The sequence below is a fragment of the Salmo trutta genome, chromosome 12 (genome assembly GCF_901001165.1).
Source record: "Salmo trutta chromosome 12, fSalTru1.1, whole genome shotgun sequence".
In the NCBI taxonomy this organism is placed as follows: domain Eukaryota; kingdom Metazoa; phylum Chordata; class Actinopteri; order Salmoniformes; family Salmonidae; genus Salmo; species Salmo trutta.
In genome coordinates, this window is record NC_042968.1 from 83859033 (window position 1) to 83876379 (window position 17347).

The 17347-nt window shown below is 42.8% G+C and overlaps 2 protein-coding genes across 2 annotated transcripts; one reads left to right on the forward strand and one right to left on the reverse strand.

Annotated features, from left to right (window-relative positions):
- The first annotated feature begins 857 nt into the window (after nt 1–857).
- On the forward strand, nt 858–3806 carry LOC115202642 (insulin receptor substrate 2-B). The gene is made up of 2 exons (XM_029766725.1): nt 858–1023; nt 1117–3806. Exon 2 carries the CDS (start codon nt 1119–1121, stop codon nt 3804–3806), a length of 2688 nt encoding a protein of 895 aa, XP_029622585.1. The 5' UTR covers nt 858–1023; nt 1117–1118.
- A 1594-nt stretch (nt 3807–5400) lies between these two features.
- On the reverse strand, nt 5401–16626 carry LOC115204485 (cysteine protease ATG4A-like). Its single transcript, XM_029770107.1, has 13 exons — nt 16563–16626; nt 15543–15653; nt 15379–15450; nt 13237–13335; nt 9880–9981; nt 9418–9490; nt 9122–9201; nt 7490–7719; nt 7265–7343; nt 7006–7151; nt 6751–6807; nt 6556–6667; nt 5401–6313 (listed from the first exon to the last, which is right to left on the reverse strand). Exons 1-13 carry the CDS (start codon nt 16570–16572, stop codon nt 6249–6251), a joined length of 1236 nt encoding a protein of 411 aa, XP_029625967.1. The 5' UTR covers nt 16573–16626; the 3' UTR covers nt 5401–6248.
- Nucleotides 16627–17347: the final 721 nt, after the last annotated feature.

Consider the following 17347-nt stretch of genomic DNA (forward strand, 5'->3'; position numbering starts at 1 on the left):
GGGTGGTTAAAACCCTGAATGCTGATTGGCTGACAGCCGTGGTATATCAGACCGTATACCATGGGTATGACAAAACATTTATTTTTACTTCTCTAATAACATTGGTAACCAGTTTATAATAGCAATAAGGCACCTCAGGGGTTTGTGGTACATGCAGTGGTGGTTCTAGACCATTTCAACTGGGGGGGCCAAGCTGGGGCCAGTTGTACTGTTAGAGGGGCCAGTTACATTAGATGTTATTGTTGTCATATCGTTTTCTTCACTGCATTGCAGGCATTAGCAGGCAAAAGACCATGTCCATAATCATCATCATTGCCACTGTCTAATAATGGATGTAAAAAAAGAACGATAGCAAAAATTAGTTATGTAAAAATGATTTCATACTCCACATTTAGGGGGGCCACAAATTGTTGTCACAGGGGCACTGGTCCCCCCTGACCCCCCCTAAATGTGGAGAGAGAGATGATGTATAACAATAGGTATATAGCCAATCACGTCCACGAGTCAATTATAATATGAAACGCAAAATACACATCCTAGAGCCTTTAGAGATGTCACGCTGGCAACTTTTGTTAAAAAAAATATTTTACGTTGCATATATTTTTATAGAGTGTTCAAAGATACCCCAACTATAGTCGAGGCCACAGGCCAAATAAATTGATCAATTAACTGTTTTAAATGTTCGGAATAACTCGATCTGTGACTGTTCTGGTAAACCGTACAGCCTGACCAATCAATATGGGATCCTCGGGACGTCCATATCCATAATCCTAACCTTAACTCAATAATCTTTACTTTAACCCCTACCTAAATACCATTTTAAATGTCAACTTCAATTTGGGGGGTACGGACTTCCCAAGGATACCGAATAGCACGGACCCAATCGAAACGCAGACAGAGTTGTTTTCGTTTTACCGAAGTGCAGCCTTCCTTCAGGAGAAATTAGAGATTTATTCGTTTTTACTGCAATTGCACAGCAAGTGTTGTTTTTATTCGCGAAGTACTTGCTGCTTACCCGAACAGGTAAGGACACGTATTAAAAAATCTAAACATGAAACGTGTATGAAGCGTGCACAAACTAAGTTATTGAGCACCAATCGTTTTTCGTTTTCCCAGTAATGGCGCATTTGACGATGCCGAAAACACCAGAGAGCAGCGGTATGGATTTAGGAGATGTTTCCCATAGCTGCGATTCACGAGCTCTGAAAGTTACAACACCACCACCACCATCATCTTCCCTCAGCAGCAGTACTCACCTTCAGCTAGAGGCAGCATCACAACCGCCCCTCCAAATTCTCCAGTTGAAGAGGCATCATAAACAGTACTATAGCCATGGCCATAATCTGTTACCCAAGAAGAATCCTCTAGATAATACAGTGAGAGAGTTGTCATCATCCTGTGTTTATAAGGTACCTGACTCTGGTGGTGTTTCCCATGACCCGACTGCCTCTGCATCTGCCATGGCCTCAGCTGTCACTACCACAGTTTGCTCTGGTGTTGAGGCTAGAGATGTATGGAAGTCTGGATACCTGAGGAAGATGAAACACAGCCACAAGAGATTTTTTGTCTTGAGAGGGCCAAGTGACACAGGCCCCAGCCGCTTGGAGTACTATGATAGGGAGAAGAAATTTAGAAATGGAATGAAATCTGTTTGTAAATCTCCCAGTGCTGTGTGTTCTCCTAAGAAGGTGATTTATCTGTATCAATGTTTCTCTGTTAGTAAAAGGGTAGATTCTAAACACAAGCACCTGATAGCCCTGTACACTAAGGATGAGCACTTTGTCATGATAGCGGAGAATGAGGAGGAGCAAGAGGATTGGTACCTGGCTTTGAGTGATCTGGTGATCCAGGAGAAAAAGGAGTACCAGGACGCTGAGGAGTTGGATGATGGATACTGGACCATCTCTCCTGGAGCCATCTTCAAGGAGGTGTGGCAGGTGATTGTAAAGCCCAAAGGTTTAGGACAAACCAAGAACCTGATAGGAGTGTGCCGGCTGTGTCTCTCTGCCAAGACCATTCACCTGGTGAAGATGTGCTCTGAGATGACGTCTGTGAACCTGCCTCTGATGAATGTCCGTCGCTGTGGTCACTCCGAGAGCTTCTTCTTTATGGAGGTGGGCCGCTCGTCCTCCACAGGGCCTGGGGAGATCTGGATGCAGGTAGAATCAGGTGACCCTGTGGTGGCTCAGAACATGCATGAGACAATCCTGGAGGCCATGAGAGCCCTGAGGCCCATCCCTGATTTCAGGCCTCGGAGCAAGAGTCAGTCATTCCCATCAAACCCCTGTGCTGTAGTTACCACACGACGTCAACACCATGGCAACCTCCCACCCAGCCTGACTGGGTTACAGCGCTCTATAAGGGTGGAAACTGTTGTGAGCAAACCGTCCCCACAGAAAAATAAAGGAGATGGAGGCCACAGCCCCAATCAAACTTCTAGCCATGGAGAGGGGACAATGAACCAACCGATCAGCCCAGGGACTGGCACCTTGGCTCTCCGTAATGTCTGCATCAGTAAAAGCCTTGAAGAGAGCCTCAGTCACTTTGCATGCATCTCCACCACCATCAGTGTATCCAGCAATAGTGGCAATGACTCGGATACACACCCCTGGCCCTCTGATACACACCCCTGGCCCTCTGATCCTTCAGTCTTTGGTTCTTCCAGCGACAGAGGCTCTGTCTACGCTGAGGATTTGTGCTCCAACCCATGTGTCTTTCAGTTGTCCAGGAGTAACACCCCTGACTCACTGTTTAACACCACACTCATTGACGAGAACAGCTTGACTGACTACGTGGCCATAGATTTGCAGGTAACGGCTGTGGCCAGGACTAATCAAGGAGATAGCTGTGATGTGGAAACGTCTACCCCTGAACTTTCCAGACAATACCACCAAACCACCTCATGCACTCCAAAATGCGAAAAATACCTCTCATCCAAGCCCCCCTTCCACCATATCTATAATCAGAGTAAACTCCCAGTGGAGGAAAGTTATATGCCAATGACTCTTGGACCAGGTCCTCATTATACAGATGACATCCCTTCAGATTACAATGTGACCCCCACTCCTCTTCAAACACCTAGTGGTACCATGTTCCCCTCAGACCAGCTGGGGCCCCAGGGCTACATGATGATGCTTCCACGTAGCTGTTCACCAGCAAAGGACAGCCTCAGTGATGTTGATCATTCAGTGTGTGATGAATACATGAACATGTCTCTCGGGAGCCACATGGAGGGTCATAAACATGGCTCACCGGAGGCTCTTAAGTCCTACAGCTCCTATTCCTCTCTACCAAGCTCTAACCAGCCTCCTTCACAGAGGAGCTGTGAACATGATGACTATGTCTCCATGTGTCATCCTGCAGCTCATCACTGCTCTGCAGTTGAATGGAACAGTAGAAACCCTCTCTGTAGCTCGCCTCGTCACTCTTCTCATCCAAGCAGTGATGTGCTGCTGAACCTATCAGATGTGCCTGTGTTGAATGTCACTGGTTTGTCCTTGGACCAGCATGGGGTTGAAGATAGTGACCTGCCCACTCAAACTGAGTCTATCCAGATTTCAACAGATCGTCTCAACTCCATTGCTTTCTACCTGATGGATGATCAGTGTGCCACCTGTGATGTCCCTTTGCATACTGATGAGGTCACTTCTCCACTTCCTGCACGTACCAGTCCCAGAGAGAGTGGGTCTGGACCCGGGCTCTACACTGGCATAGACCTCCCCACATCAGTAGGACAGGCTGCTGCCATCAGACGTTGGCTGTGTTCGTGTCTCCCCTTGTGTATCAATACTGATGACAGTGAGTAAGAGGACAGTTTAAAAAGTGTCAGTGCTGCTTTTGAATCAATTCATTATTGAATCAACCAGATTGTGAATACTCAGCCTTGTTGTTTATAGGATGCTAATGATAAAATAAACAAGTTATTTGTACTCAGTGGAATTGTTCATATAAAAAATGTCTGTCATGTTTCTTTACTTTTGGTGGTTGTTCCTAGTCTGGGTACCAGTTCCACGCCTTGTACTCCCTGGCATATGGCACAGAGTACAACAAGTGGGATGTTAAATAAATGACTGGTACCCAGACTAGGCTGTTTTTTACACTTGGAGAACCTGTTCTTATAGCCCCTTGCAAAGGAGTTTGTTTTCGGCAATTCCAGGGAAACGGAATGATGCTGAGACTCAGATCTTTCACTTTTAAATGTATTCCAAACAAAATCAATTGATTTCAAAGTTGAACAAACCATACAACTCAATGCACAATGACTACTTTTAACAATTTACACAGAAAGTTATACAAATGTACTTGAAGAACAAACAGTTAAGTGTGAAGGTCGGTAACAGAATAACAGCACCAATGGCACAAACTGTCATTTTCTTAGAAAATGTTTCATCTGCACTGTTCAAGTAAATGTTGTCGTTTGTTAAAACTATTTCTTGTTCATAATTGTATGGTTTGTTCAAGTTTGAAATCAGTATATTTTTTTTGTGAAGTAAAGTGAAAGTTGTGAGTCTTCAGGCAATGTGTTGGTTGTCAACTGGAAGAAAATACTTTTTGTTGTGTAGGCCTGAATTATTTGTATTTTTCATGAATCAAGAGAGGATGTTTGCATTTTCTTTTCACATTTTTTACAGGGCATTTACTGGATCGTTTGCTCTGTACCTGGATGGCAGTCAGCACCTTTTGGTTATGAAAATAAAAAAAATTGTGCCTTATTTTGTATTTAATTACCATGCCCTGGGCCCGTATTCACAAAACATTTATTACGCAAAAACGTAAGCCTCTTAAGAAGAAAAAGTTTAAGTGCAATTCCAGAACAATATTTAAAGATTTTTTTCCAATAACCTTTTTGAGGAATAGCAACTTTTCTTAAATCTATAGTTAAGGAAAGAATGGCAGTTAAGAAATGTCTTAGATTTTGTGAATCTGGGCCCTGTTGATTGCACCCTTTAATGCTTTTACACCATTAATGGATGTAATTATACCATGAAAATAAAGCTAATGCCGTTATCCACAGCTTGTCTTCATTTACTGGGCTGGTTGTACAACAGGTGATACTATAACCATCATAATGCCATTTCCACCACACAGAGATAATAGTTAATGTTCCTTCCTCAGGCTACCATCATCAGTACTTATACAGTGGGGTTGCAGGGACAATAACTATCGTAGTACAATTCATCATTAAGGACTTTTGGAAGATTAGTCTGTAAAAAGATATCTCTAAACAGAGATCCTAATCAAATCGATGTAGAAGGGTTAGCTGGAAGAGGCTGGAGGGTTCGGTTAATCACAGGAGGTAGTTTTACTAATGATCACTCCAGGCTCTAGTCTACACATTCCATTTCTACATGACACATGAGGAAGATGGCGCTAAGAGGCAATATCAACCCTGAGTCTAAGCAAAGTCTTTAAATAGCTTTATTGTCAGGCATATTTACATGAGTGTTCCACATCCCACACCTTGGGAAAAGCCTTACCCTCCCCAACCATTGAACACAAATATATTTCAGAGGCACTTTTCTTAATAAACAAGTTATTGGTTGTATGTTTTGTATTTTAACACTGTGTGCATATTTCTGTCTCCTGGTGTCAGGAGGAAGTGCGTGTTGAGGAAATAGCTTCTTCAGACATATCCTCGTGCCTGTCTTCACCTAGGTCCTCTCCCTGCTGCAGCAGAGAGTAGGCTCACTGTACATCTTACAGTACAATGCATTTCATGCATCTGAACGGTCTTCGTCTCTCTTGTTCATTAAACAAGTCTTTAACACAGACAAAGAAAGCCTGTTTCATGTAGAGACAACCATGGTCCCTGGCTTTGTTTCCTGGTTACAACATAAAAACGAGACAGTCCAAGCTTGTATTTACTGTATACATGTTCCTGCCTTCAAATCAAATTTTACTTGTCACATGCGCCAAATACAACAGGTGTAGACCTTACAGTGAAATGCTTACAAGCCCTTAAACAATGCAGTTAAAAAAAGTAAAAAAATTATTACCCCCCCCAAAAATTAAGAAATATAAATAATTTAAAAAATAACAAATTCTGTCTTAAGTTGTCTAGGATCTTTCCTAGTTTTTAATTGTTTCTTGCTGGGTTGTTAGTGTTTTTTTGCAAAGTGGTAAGCAGTTTGTGCTTGGTGTTGTTCTGAGGCACTTCTACAGCACAGTATGGAACATGGGAGCCAAGGGAATCCACCCAATCACCATCATCCACTGGAATGAGCGGAGGGGAGCGAAAGGGAGGCTGGTCACACGTTGAGGATCTCAAACTCCTCTTCAGACTCAAACAGCTTGTCGGTCGATTCGATGAACTCTGTTCGAAAAAAAGAGAACAACAGTAATCAGTTTGACAACACACTTCATTTTGGTTAGTATGTTTCAGTTGAGTTTAAACACTACATAGGAGTTTCAATGAGGTTCAAGAAATAAATGCACTTCATATATATACCTATACTGTCACTTCAAAACAATATAGGGAAATACCAGAGAGTGGATGCTTGCTATTTGCGGCCAGGATTGCTTGTTATTGGATCTGTCGGGTGGGTAAGCTCATACCTGCCCCTGTGGTCTGGACCTCTGGTTTGGTGGGAGGAACAAAGGGGGGCCAGTGGGGCGGGTGATTCTCCACCAGCTCAAACATCCTCAGGTTCCTCTTCATCTGAATCTCCTTAAAAAGGACAACGACATGGGTCTCAACCACCGGACAATATCCATGGACATCCCATTGTGACTTGAGTAGATGACTCTTACCTGCTGGACTAGGTTACACCAACTGTCAAAGTCATCTTCACTCTTACAAAAAAATCCCTTGGGGAAAAAAGACAACATTTTGATTAATAATTATGTGGCAAAATCCTCACCACAGTATACAAAATACCCATTAGAGCAACTTTTTAGAACACACCACTACGCACTTAAAATTCAACTAGGAAAACAAGGCCAATGAGATAGAAGGCTCAGTGGTATAACAGGTTGTTGTGGTCGGTGTGTGGGTACAGCTCTCACCAGGGCCACAGAGGGGTCCAGGTTGGTGATCTTCATGCGGCGTGGGCTCCTCAGACAGTGGTAGCTCTGGTCATCCACTCCACTGCCAGCCTCAGCCTCCCCGGCTGACTGGGTGGTGTGGGGGTCCAGGTAGATCAGCTCCTCTCCTGGAGGACACAAGAAGGCCTGCTGAACACAGTGGCTAGACAACTCACAGGTTTAGCTTCTTTTGTTACTACCTATTTGGGAACCTTCAGTTCCGGTTTCCTCTTAGACTCACCTACAAATCCGATGAAGTAATAGGCCAGATTGGGCTTTCCTCCCAGCACACCACAGGACTGTGGCATTTTAAAACACTCCTGAATGGGACAACACATGAAGTCAGTACAGTATAACTATTAAAGGCAACAGTAAATACAGGAATATTGCATAGTAGTTTAGAATCAATTGAATAAGAACAGAGAAATTCCCAATCCCACCACAGAAAGCATTGATGGCCCAGTACCTTGAGGGCCTGGATGTAGACAGGGTTGATGCGGTTGATTCCCATGCGGAGAGGTATGACCAGCAGTAGGGGTCTCCAGTCAGAATGGGAATGTGGACACGTCGTGGCTCGGTTCCCATCCGTGTGAGAACAGGCTTGTTCTGGCGTTTCCCTAGAGGTGAAGGGTTCCTGCCAGCCACAGGGTCTCGGCCGAAATCTGCTCTCCCTGCTTGCCTGGCGACACTGCTTCTCTGGAGAGGACATGGAAAGTAAACCTTTGTGTCTTTGGAATCACAGCTTCACCACTGTCCTCATATACAGAAGGTTCAGAAGGTACGAATACAAAAATATACATACAGTGCCTTCGGATAGTATTCAGACCCCTTGACTTTTTCTACATTTTGTTAGGCTCCAGCCTTGTTTTAAAATTGATAAAATAGTTTTTTCCACCTCAATCTACACACAATAACCCCTAATGACAAAGCAAAAAAAGGTTTCTTAAAAATAAAAAATATGACAATTACATTAGGTATTCAAACCCTTTACTCAATACTTTGTTGAAACATCTTTGGCAGCGATTACAGCCTCAAGCTTGGCACACCTGTATTTGGGGAGTTTCTCCCATTCTTCTCTGCAGATTCTCTCAAGCTCTGTCAGGTTGGATGGGGAGCGTCGCTGCACAGCTATTTTCAGGTCTCTCAAGAGATGTTCGATCAGGTTCAATTCCGGGCTCTGGCAGGGCCACTCAAGGACATTCAGAGACTTGTACCTAAGCCACTCCTGCGTTGTCTTGTTTGTGTTCTTATGGTCGTTGTTCTGTTGGAAGGTGAACCTTCGCCCCAGTCTGAGGTCCTGAGTTCATCAAGGATCTCGTTATACTTTTCCTTTTTTGGTTTTTCTACTTGCAGCTCAGATGGGAGTTGGTGGTTCCAAACTTCTTCCATTTAAAAATGATGGAGGCCACTGTGTTCTTGGGGAAGATAATTTTTTTGGTACCTTTCCCCAGATCTGTGCCTCGACACAATCTTGTCTCTGAGCTCTACAGACAATTCCTTCGACCTCATGACATTTACATTTTAGTCATTTAGCAGACGCTCTTATCCAGAGCGACTTACAGTAGTGAATGCATACATTTCATACATTTTTTTTCTGTGCTGGCCCCCCATGGGAATCGAACCCACAACCCTGGCGTTGCAAACACCATGCTCTACCAACTGAGCTACAGGGAAGGCTGACTTGGTTTTTGCTCTGACATGCACAGTCAACTGTGGGACCTCATATAGACAGGTCTGTGCCTTTCCAAATCATGTCCAATCAATTGAATCTACCACAGGTGGACTCCAATCAAGTTGTAGAAACATTTCAAGGATGATCAATGGAAAAAGGATGTACCTGAGCTCAATTTTGAGTCTCATACAAAGGGTCTGAATACTTAGGTGATAAGGTATCTGTTTTTTATTTTTAATACATTTGCAAAGATTTTGCTTTGTCATTATAGGGTACTGTATATAGAATTTAAATAGGATTTAAAATTTTTTTTTTAAATCAATTTTAGAATAAGGCTGTAACTAAACAAAATGTGGAAAAGTCAAGGGGTTAGAATACTTTCGGAATGCACTGTATATATTTAGCAAGTGAGGGGAAAAAACTTACTGATGTCCTCGATCACCACGGTGTTGTCCATTGACACATACACAGCAAGAGAATTCCAGTCATCAAATAGCGCAAGTTTCCTGACGAGAGATAATAGGTTTATTTATGCCACAAACTTATTTGTGCTAGAGGTCACGCTACTATCATCTGACAATCAAATATTCTGAAATTAATTAATCTCGGTTACCCAGAAGTACAATTCTCGAAAGTTGTCACTTCCCGTTTACACATGAATCTGTCCACGAGAGATTACATATGAATAGATCAGTCTTAAAACATGCATATAAAATACTTACTTGAGCACTTGTGCAACTGTGTTTGGGCCATACCACTCTCCTACAGACTTTCCTTCACCAACTCCCATCTGAGCTGCAAGTAGAAAAACCAAAAAATGAAAACCAAGCTCACTTCAAAAGGTCTAAGTCAGGGATGGGCAACTTTGATGGGGGTGGGGGCCATAACAAAATCTGAACTCATCATGGGTGGGCCACAGTGGCTCGCGGGTCTGCGTACCCATATCATCACCTTGTGAGCAAAACATTTTAGCGGCCCTCTTGACAGCAGAGAGAAAAAGTTTGAGTTAATTTCCTGAATCTACACTAAATGTGTCGTTCAAGTTACACATTTTTACTTTGAGGCCAGTCATCGAGAAAATGATAGGAACGTGATAGAAAACACTCTTTCATCCGCTGATTCAGGGTACTGTACGTGTGGTCAGACCAAGGTAAAAGCAGGGTTAGGCTAGGACTCTCTCTTACCCATTTGGTGTATGGAGTAACAGCTGTCTTTCCTATCCAGGAAACAGTGGAGGATACGATGGTACTCCTCCGGCTGTCCTCCCTCTGCCCTCCAACGCCAGGCTACAGCAGGAAGACAGGCCACGATCACTGTGTCATTCCCATAGCCTGTCTAATAAAAGCCTTTTCTCTTTCTCACTGTTGAATTGATTACATCGTAGAAGACATATCATGACCAAATGAATCCTTTACATATAGTGCATTCGGAAAGTATTCATACACCATGACCTTTTCCAAATTGTATTTTTGTTTAATTTTCTAAAATGGATTAAATAGTTTTTTCCCCTCATCTACACACGGTACTCCATAATGACAAAGAAAAAAAAAAGGTTTAGATTTTTTTTTTACATACAGTACCAGTCAAAAGTTTGGGCACACCTACCATTCAAGGGTTTTTCTTTATTTCTACTATTTTCTACACTGTAGAATAGTTGTGAAGACATCAAAACTATGAAATAACACATATGAAATCATGTAGTAACCAAAAAAGTGTTAACAAACCAAAATACATTTGATATTTGAGATTCTTCAAAGTAGCCACCCTTTGCCTTGATGACAGCTTTACACTCTTGGCATTCCCTCAACCACCTTCACCTGGAATGCTTTTCCAGCCGTCTTGAAGGAGTTCCCACAAATGCTGAGGACTTGTTGGCTGCTTTTCCTTCACTCTGCGGTCCAACTCATCCCAAACTATCTCAACTGAGTTGAGGTTGGGTGATTGTGGAGGCAAGGTCATCTGATGCAGCACTCCATCACTCTCCTTCTTGGTCAAATAGCCCTTACACAGCCTGGAGGTGTGTTGGTTGGGTCATTGTCCTGTTGAAAAACAAATGATAGTCCCCACCAAGCGCAAACCAGATGGGATGGCATATCGCTGCAGAATGCTATGGTAGCCATGCTGGTTAAGTGTGCCTTGAATTCTAAATAAATCACAGACAGTGTCACCAGCAAAGCACCCCCACACCATCACACCTCCTCCTCCATGCTTCACGGTGGGAACCACACATGCGGAGATCTGTTCACCTACTCTACGTCTCACAAAGACACGGTGGTTGGAACCAAAATTCTCAAATTTGGACTCATCAGACCAAAGGACAGATTTCCACCAGTCTAATGTCCATTGCTTGTGTTTCTTGGCACAAGCAAGTCTCTTCTTCTTATTGGTGTCCTTTAGTAGTGGTTTCTTTGCAGCAATTCGACCATGAAGGTCTGATTCACGCAGTCTCCTCTGAACAGTTGATGTTGAGATGTGTCTGTTACTTGAACTCTGTGAAGCATTAATTTGGGCTGCAATTTCTGAGGCTGGTAACTCTAATGAACTTATCCTCTATAGCAGAGGTAACTCTGGGTCTTCCTTTCCTGTGGCGGTCCTCATGAGAGACAGTTTCATCATAGTGCTTGATGGTTTTTGTGACTACACTTGAAGAAACTTTCAAAGTTCTTGAAATTTTCCGGATTGACTAACCTTCATGTCTTAGTCATAATGGACTGACGTTTCTCTTTGCTTATTTGAACTGTTCTTGCCATAATATGGACTTGGTCTTTTACCAAATAGGGCTATATTCTACCCCCCCTACACAACTGATTGGCTCAAACGCATTAAGAAGGAAAGAAATTCCACAATATAACTTTTAACAAGGCACACCTGTCAATTGCAGCCAACAAGTGCTCAGCATATATGGGAACTCCTTCAAGACTGTTGGAAAAGCTTTTTAGGTGAAGCTGGTTGAGAGAATGCCAAGAGTGTGTAAAGCTGTCATCACGGCAAAGGGTGGCTACTTTGAAGAATTTGTTTAACACTTTTTTGGTTACTACATGATTCCATATGTGTTATTTCATAGTTTTGATGTCTTCACTATTATTCTACAATGTAGAAAATAGTATTCAGACCCTTTACTCAGTACTTTCTTAAAGCACTTTTGGCAGCGATTACAGCCTTGATACTTCTTGGGTATGACGCAACAAGCTTGGCAAACCTGTATTTGGGGAGTTTCTCCCATTCCTCTCTGCAGATCCTCTCAATCTCTGTCAGGTTGGATGGGGAGCGTCACCGCACCGCATTTCAAGGTCTCTCCAGAGATGTTTGATCGGGTTCAAGTCCGGGCACTGGCTGGGCCACTCAAGGACATTCAGAGACTGCATTGTGTTGGCTGTGTGCTTAGGGTTGATGTCCTGTTGGAAGGTGTACCTTCGCCCCAGGTCCTGAGCAGGTTTTCATCAAGGATCTCTCTGTACTTTGCTCCATTTATCTTTCCCTCAATTCTGACTAGTCTCCCAGTCCCCGCCGCTGAAAAACATCTCCACAGCATGATGCTGCCACCACCATGCTTCACCGTAGGGATGGTGCCAGGTTCCCTCCAGATGTGACGCTTGGCATTCAGGACAAAGAGTTCAATCTTGGTTTCATCAGACCAGAGAATCTTGTTTCTCATGGTCTGAGAGTCTTTTAGGTGCCTTTTGGCAAAGTCCAAGCGGGCTGTCATGTGCCTTTTACTGAAGAGTGGCTTCCGTCTGGCCACTCTACCATAGAACCCTGATTAATGGAATGCTACAGAGATGGGTGTCCTTCTGGGAGATTCTCCCATCTCCACAGAGGAACTCTGGAGCTCTGTCAGAGTGACCATCAGGTTCTTGGTCACCTGCCTGACCAAGGCCCTTCTCCCCCGATTGCTAAGTTTGACCTGGGGGCAGCTCTGGGAAGAGTCTTAGTGGTTCCAAACTTCTTCCATTTAAGAATGATGGAGGCCTCTCTGCTGTTGGGGACCTTCAATGCTGCAGATATTTTTTGGTACCCTTCCCCAGATCTGTGCCTCGACACATTCCTGTCTATGGACAATTCCTTCGACCTCATGGCATGGTTTTTGCTCTGACATGCACTGTCAACTGTGGGACCTTATATAGACAGGTGTGTGCCTTTCCAAATCATGTCCAATCAATTGAATTTACCACAGGTGGACTCCAATCAAGTTGTAGAAACATCTCAAGGATGATCAATGGAAACAGGATGTACCTGAGCTCAATTTTGAGTCTCATAGCAAAGGGTCTGAATACTTATGTAAATAAGGCATCTGTTTTTTACTTTTAATACATTTGCAAACATTTCTAAAACATAGTTTTCACTTTGTCATGATGGGGTATTGTGTATAGATTGATAAGGAAAAAATTACAATTTTGTCCATTTTAGAATAAAGCTGTAACGCAACAAAATGTGGAAAAAGTCAAGGAGTCTAAATACTTCCCGAATGCACTGTATAAACACCCTTTGCTAATGCAGTTCCATACATCCCCACCCCATGCATGACCCTGTCCCCTCCTCACCTCGTCCCAGCTGTGAGCATACCAGGGCCTGTGCAAGGATCATCTGCCCACAGCGTAGCATACATCCCCAGCCTGCATCTGAAGAGGGGCCTGTTCCCCCTGGATCAAACCAAGATAGACACTTAAGATTAAGAGCACTTTGTTGGTCAATTGCACACAAGGTCCAACCCAAATCTGACTTCCGCTATTAACCCAACTCCTCAAAAAGAGACATGTACATATAGAGGTTTTGGAAAGGTGTGGGTGGTTGCGGGTGACCACGCTTGGCAACCAGGGAGCTGTTGTGTGGGGGGTTAAGTGCCTAGCTCAAGGGCACAATGGCAGGCAATAGCATCTAGGATTTGATACCAGCAACCCGCTGGATGCCAGCTCACTTCCTGACATATTTTTCCTGTCAATCCCGGGATTCTAACTGGCAATCCTCCGGTTGCTGGCTCACCTCTAACCGCTAGGCTACCTGCCGCCCTTAAATGGATACTTTGGGATTTTGGCAATGAGGCCCTTCATCATCTTCTCCAGAGTCAGATGAACTCGTGAATACCTTTTTTTATCTCTCTGTGCCCAGTATAAATTAAGTAAGAGGTAGTTTCCCGAGCCAATGCTAACTAGCATTAGCGCAATGACTGGAAGTCTATGGATATCTGCTAGTATTGAAAAGCATGGTAGCAGACAGCGCAATGACTGGAAGTCTATGGGTAACGCTGTTGGCAAGGTTATGGATACTCACACAGTGCTTTTAACATAGTGTTTTCAATGTACATATGACATACATGATTACATTTTGCATGTTCATTTATACAATAATTATTATTCAACATGTCCTCAACTGGGATTTGAACTCACAACCTGCCAGGCCACCATATGTCTGTGTCATGTCCTCAACTGGGATTTGAACTCACAACCTGCCAGGCCACCATATGTCTGTGTCATGTCCTCAACTGGGATTTGAACTCACAACCTGCCAGGCCACCATATGTCTGTGTTATGTCCTCAACTGGGATTTGAACTCACAACCTGCCAGGCCACCATATGTCTGTGTCATGTCCTCAACTGGGATTTGAACTCACAACCTGCCAGGCCACCATATGTCTGTGTTATGTCCTCAACTGGGATCTTAACTCACAACCTGCCAGGCCACCATATGTCTGTGTTATGTCCTCAACTGGGATCTTAACTCACAACCTGCCAGGCCACCATATGTCTGTGTTATGTCCTCAACTGGGATCTTAACTCACAACCTGCCAGGCCACCATATGTCTGTGTCAGGTGTCAGTTCATCTGACTATTCTCATCATTGACTTTACTTACTTATTTCAGCAATTAAATTACATTCTGTATAGTGGTCTAACGTTGGTGGGGCATATTAACCTGTTTTAATGATACTCCTGAATCACTATGATTAATAAAATATTTGTATAATTATTATTGTATATATGAACATACACAACGTAATCATGTTTGGCAAAGTGTGTAAAATATGCAAGTTGAAAACACTATGTTAAAAGCACTGTGTGTGTGTGAATATCCCTAACCTTGCCAACAGACAAAAATATTTTTGAATGGATCAGTGGTTCACCAATCAGGGGCTTGATGGGCTTGGCAACACTAACAAGGCATGATGTGTAATGAAACAAACATTTTTGGAGAAAGTTTCTTTGGGACCATCAGGCGATGTCCTGATACCAGATACACAGAAATGTTCTTGCAACGTTCCCATGAAACGTGTCTAGAACATTAATATCTTACATTCTAAGAACATGAAACCATGTTCTGTGTCTGTTTTGTGGGACGTTGATGGAATATTCTCCTAACCCTCAGAAAACTGGACACAGGAATGTTCTTTCAAAGTCCCATAAAATACATCTAGAACAGTGATGTTGCATATTCTGAGAACATTGTAACCATGTTCTAGATAAGTTCTGCTTGATATTAAGGGAACGTTCTCCTAACTTTTAAAACCAAAACATTATAAAAAGGTTCTCAGAAGGATGTTGCCAACATAGATAGAATGTACCCCTAACTCAAGGAAAACTGGACACTCAAACATTAGGGCAACATTACAAAAACATTCTCTCTCTCCCTAGAATTGTTAGCTGGGTAGCCAACAATCAGATTTACATAACATCTGCCTGTTTCACTCACCTATGGGAGAGAATTTTTTCCTGTAGGTAAACCATAACCGCGAGTGGACGTCTGATAGTAGCTCCGTCTTTTCTGTGAACACAACATGAAAGACTGTCATGCCTTCATTCAGTTTTCCCCCCACATATAAATCACAATATGACTGCTAGAAGATGCCAGTCTACCTGTTTTAGCATTGTAACACTCTCCTAAAACCCACACAGGTTCATCTGTGTCAGGCAAGTCTTCAAGGAACTCCGAAAACACGTTTATCTGGTTTTCATACTTGGCTAATACTTAAACGAGACATGGAAAAGGGGAGACATGAAAAACACTTGTCAAGAAACATACATGATGTGAGATACACCAGCTAAAGTTTTACACAATTTTTTCATATGCGGTGACAGCTGCAATTTGACATTATAATTTAGGTTCACTGAATTATTTGTAATTGCCAGATCTCACACACACACAATAATGTAGGTTGTACATAGCCAGCAGATCCAACCCACTTTTTACAGCGGCACTAGGCTCGAAACAGGCTTCCTGTGTACATTAAGACCCGCGAATGCGGTGCGATAAATGTCTCAGGAAACGTACCGTTGTATTCAGAATTGTCCCATTATCTAAGTTAAACCAAGAAGATTAAACGACTGCTAGTTTAAATAGTAGTCATTCAATCTTCTCAGTGTAACAGTTGGGTTAATGGGACAATCCGAAGTGCAACGCATTTCTCATTCCTGGATTGAGGTATGTTTTCCGAGACATTTCTGGCACCGGCGTCTTAATCTACACAGGAAGCCAGTCTGACCCTAGTGCATTTCTAAGCAAGCAGGTCGGATCTACTGGCTAGGTTGAACTACTACAGTACAATACTGTATGTGACCAAATTACCTATAACATTCTTACTCACTCTGGGAAAACAAATCGCATCCCACTTCAGAAAAGCATGAAGTACTTTCCACTGACAATGCCCTGCTTTCAAAATGTTATGAAAGCCGCCGGGTAGACAATTAAGCGAAACAGGCCACCAAAGAAACAATGCAATGGCTAAACTTGAACATCAACCATGGTCGGTTATAACGACCAACATCTTTAGAAAATACATTTTGGGCCCAATGGCAGCACGATTTGTCAATGCATGTAAGGGACTAAGTGAAAGGCGCACAATATGTGAATAAAGTATTATTTTTAGTGGCTATTACCTGCCTCCATCCTACGGCTGTCATCGGTGAAAATACCTATCTAAAGCTAGCCACAATAAGAATTAGCCACAATAGTGGAATTTGCGGTTAGCCTTCAAAATAACAGTCCCTAATTTAAAGCGATGCAAATGGATACAAATATTAGAACCATGCCATATTTGGACTAGATCATGCTAAACAAGGTTGGAATGTTGTTATATAAATTCAGCAAAATACAATAATTAGTTAATTTGACGAACAAAAGTCAAAATCAGCTGAAATCGCACTGTGGATGTATTCGATCTCAGAATTGCATTGGGGACATGAATATACGTCACTGGATTGTGGATCAATCAAATTGAGTGTCAGTCTACTCAGTGACACCCACAGAGCACAATTGTGAAGAGATTACACAAATATTAGCGTCGTAATTGCGACTCTGAAACCACTGTGAAATGAGCCACATTAAGCTTACCAGTTAACCTACATTTTTACATTTTAGTCATTTAGCAGACGCTCTTATCTAGAGCGACTTACAGTAGTGAATGCATACATTTCATACATTTTTCCCCCATACTGGTCCCCCGTGGGAATTGAACCCACAACCCTGGCATTGCAAACACCATGCTCTACCAACTGAGCCACACGGGACCATCCTACTATGTGTATTGGACATTCATATAGCAAAAAAAGTACTGTATTGAGACCAGGTTGCAAACCTGATAAAGCAATGAGGCCTCTATCCAATAGTTAAGATCAAGTTGAAAGCAGTTGTCAACCATTAATCCTGAATGAATTGTGAACAA

Bases quoted from the DNA above. Each gene is read 5' to 3' on its own strand.
- LOC115202642 (XM_029766725.1), top strand. From the start codon at position 1,119: ATGGCGCATTTGACGATGCCGAAAACACCAGAGAGCAGCGGTATGGAT.
- LOC115204485 (XM_029770107.1), bottom strand. The intron at 13,336-15,378 runs GTGAGTGAAACA...GGTTTGATCCAG, and splicing joins GAAAAAATTCTCTCCCATAG to GGGGAACAGGCCCCTCTTCA. The intron at 7,152-7,264 runs GTGAGTCTAAGA...TGTGTCCTCCAG, and splicing joins TTACTTCATCGGATTTGTAG to GAGAGGAGCTGATCTACCTG.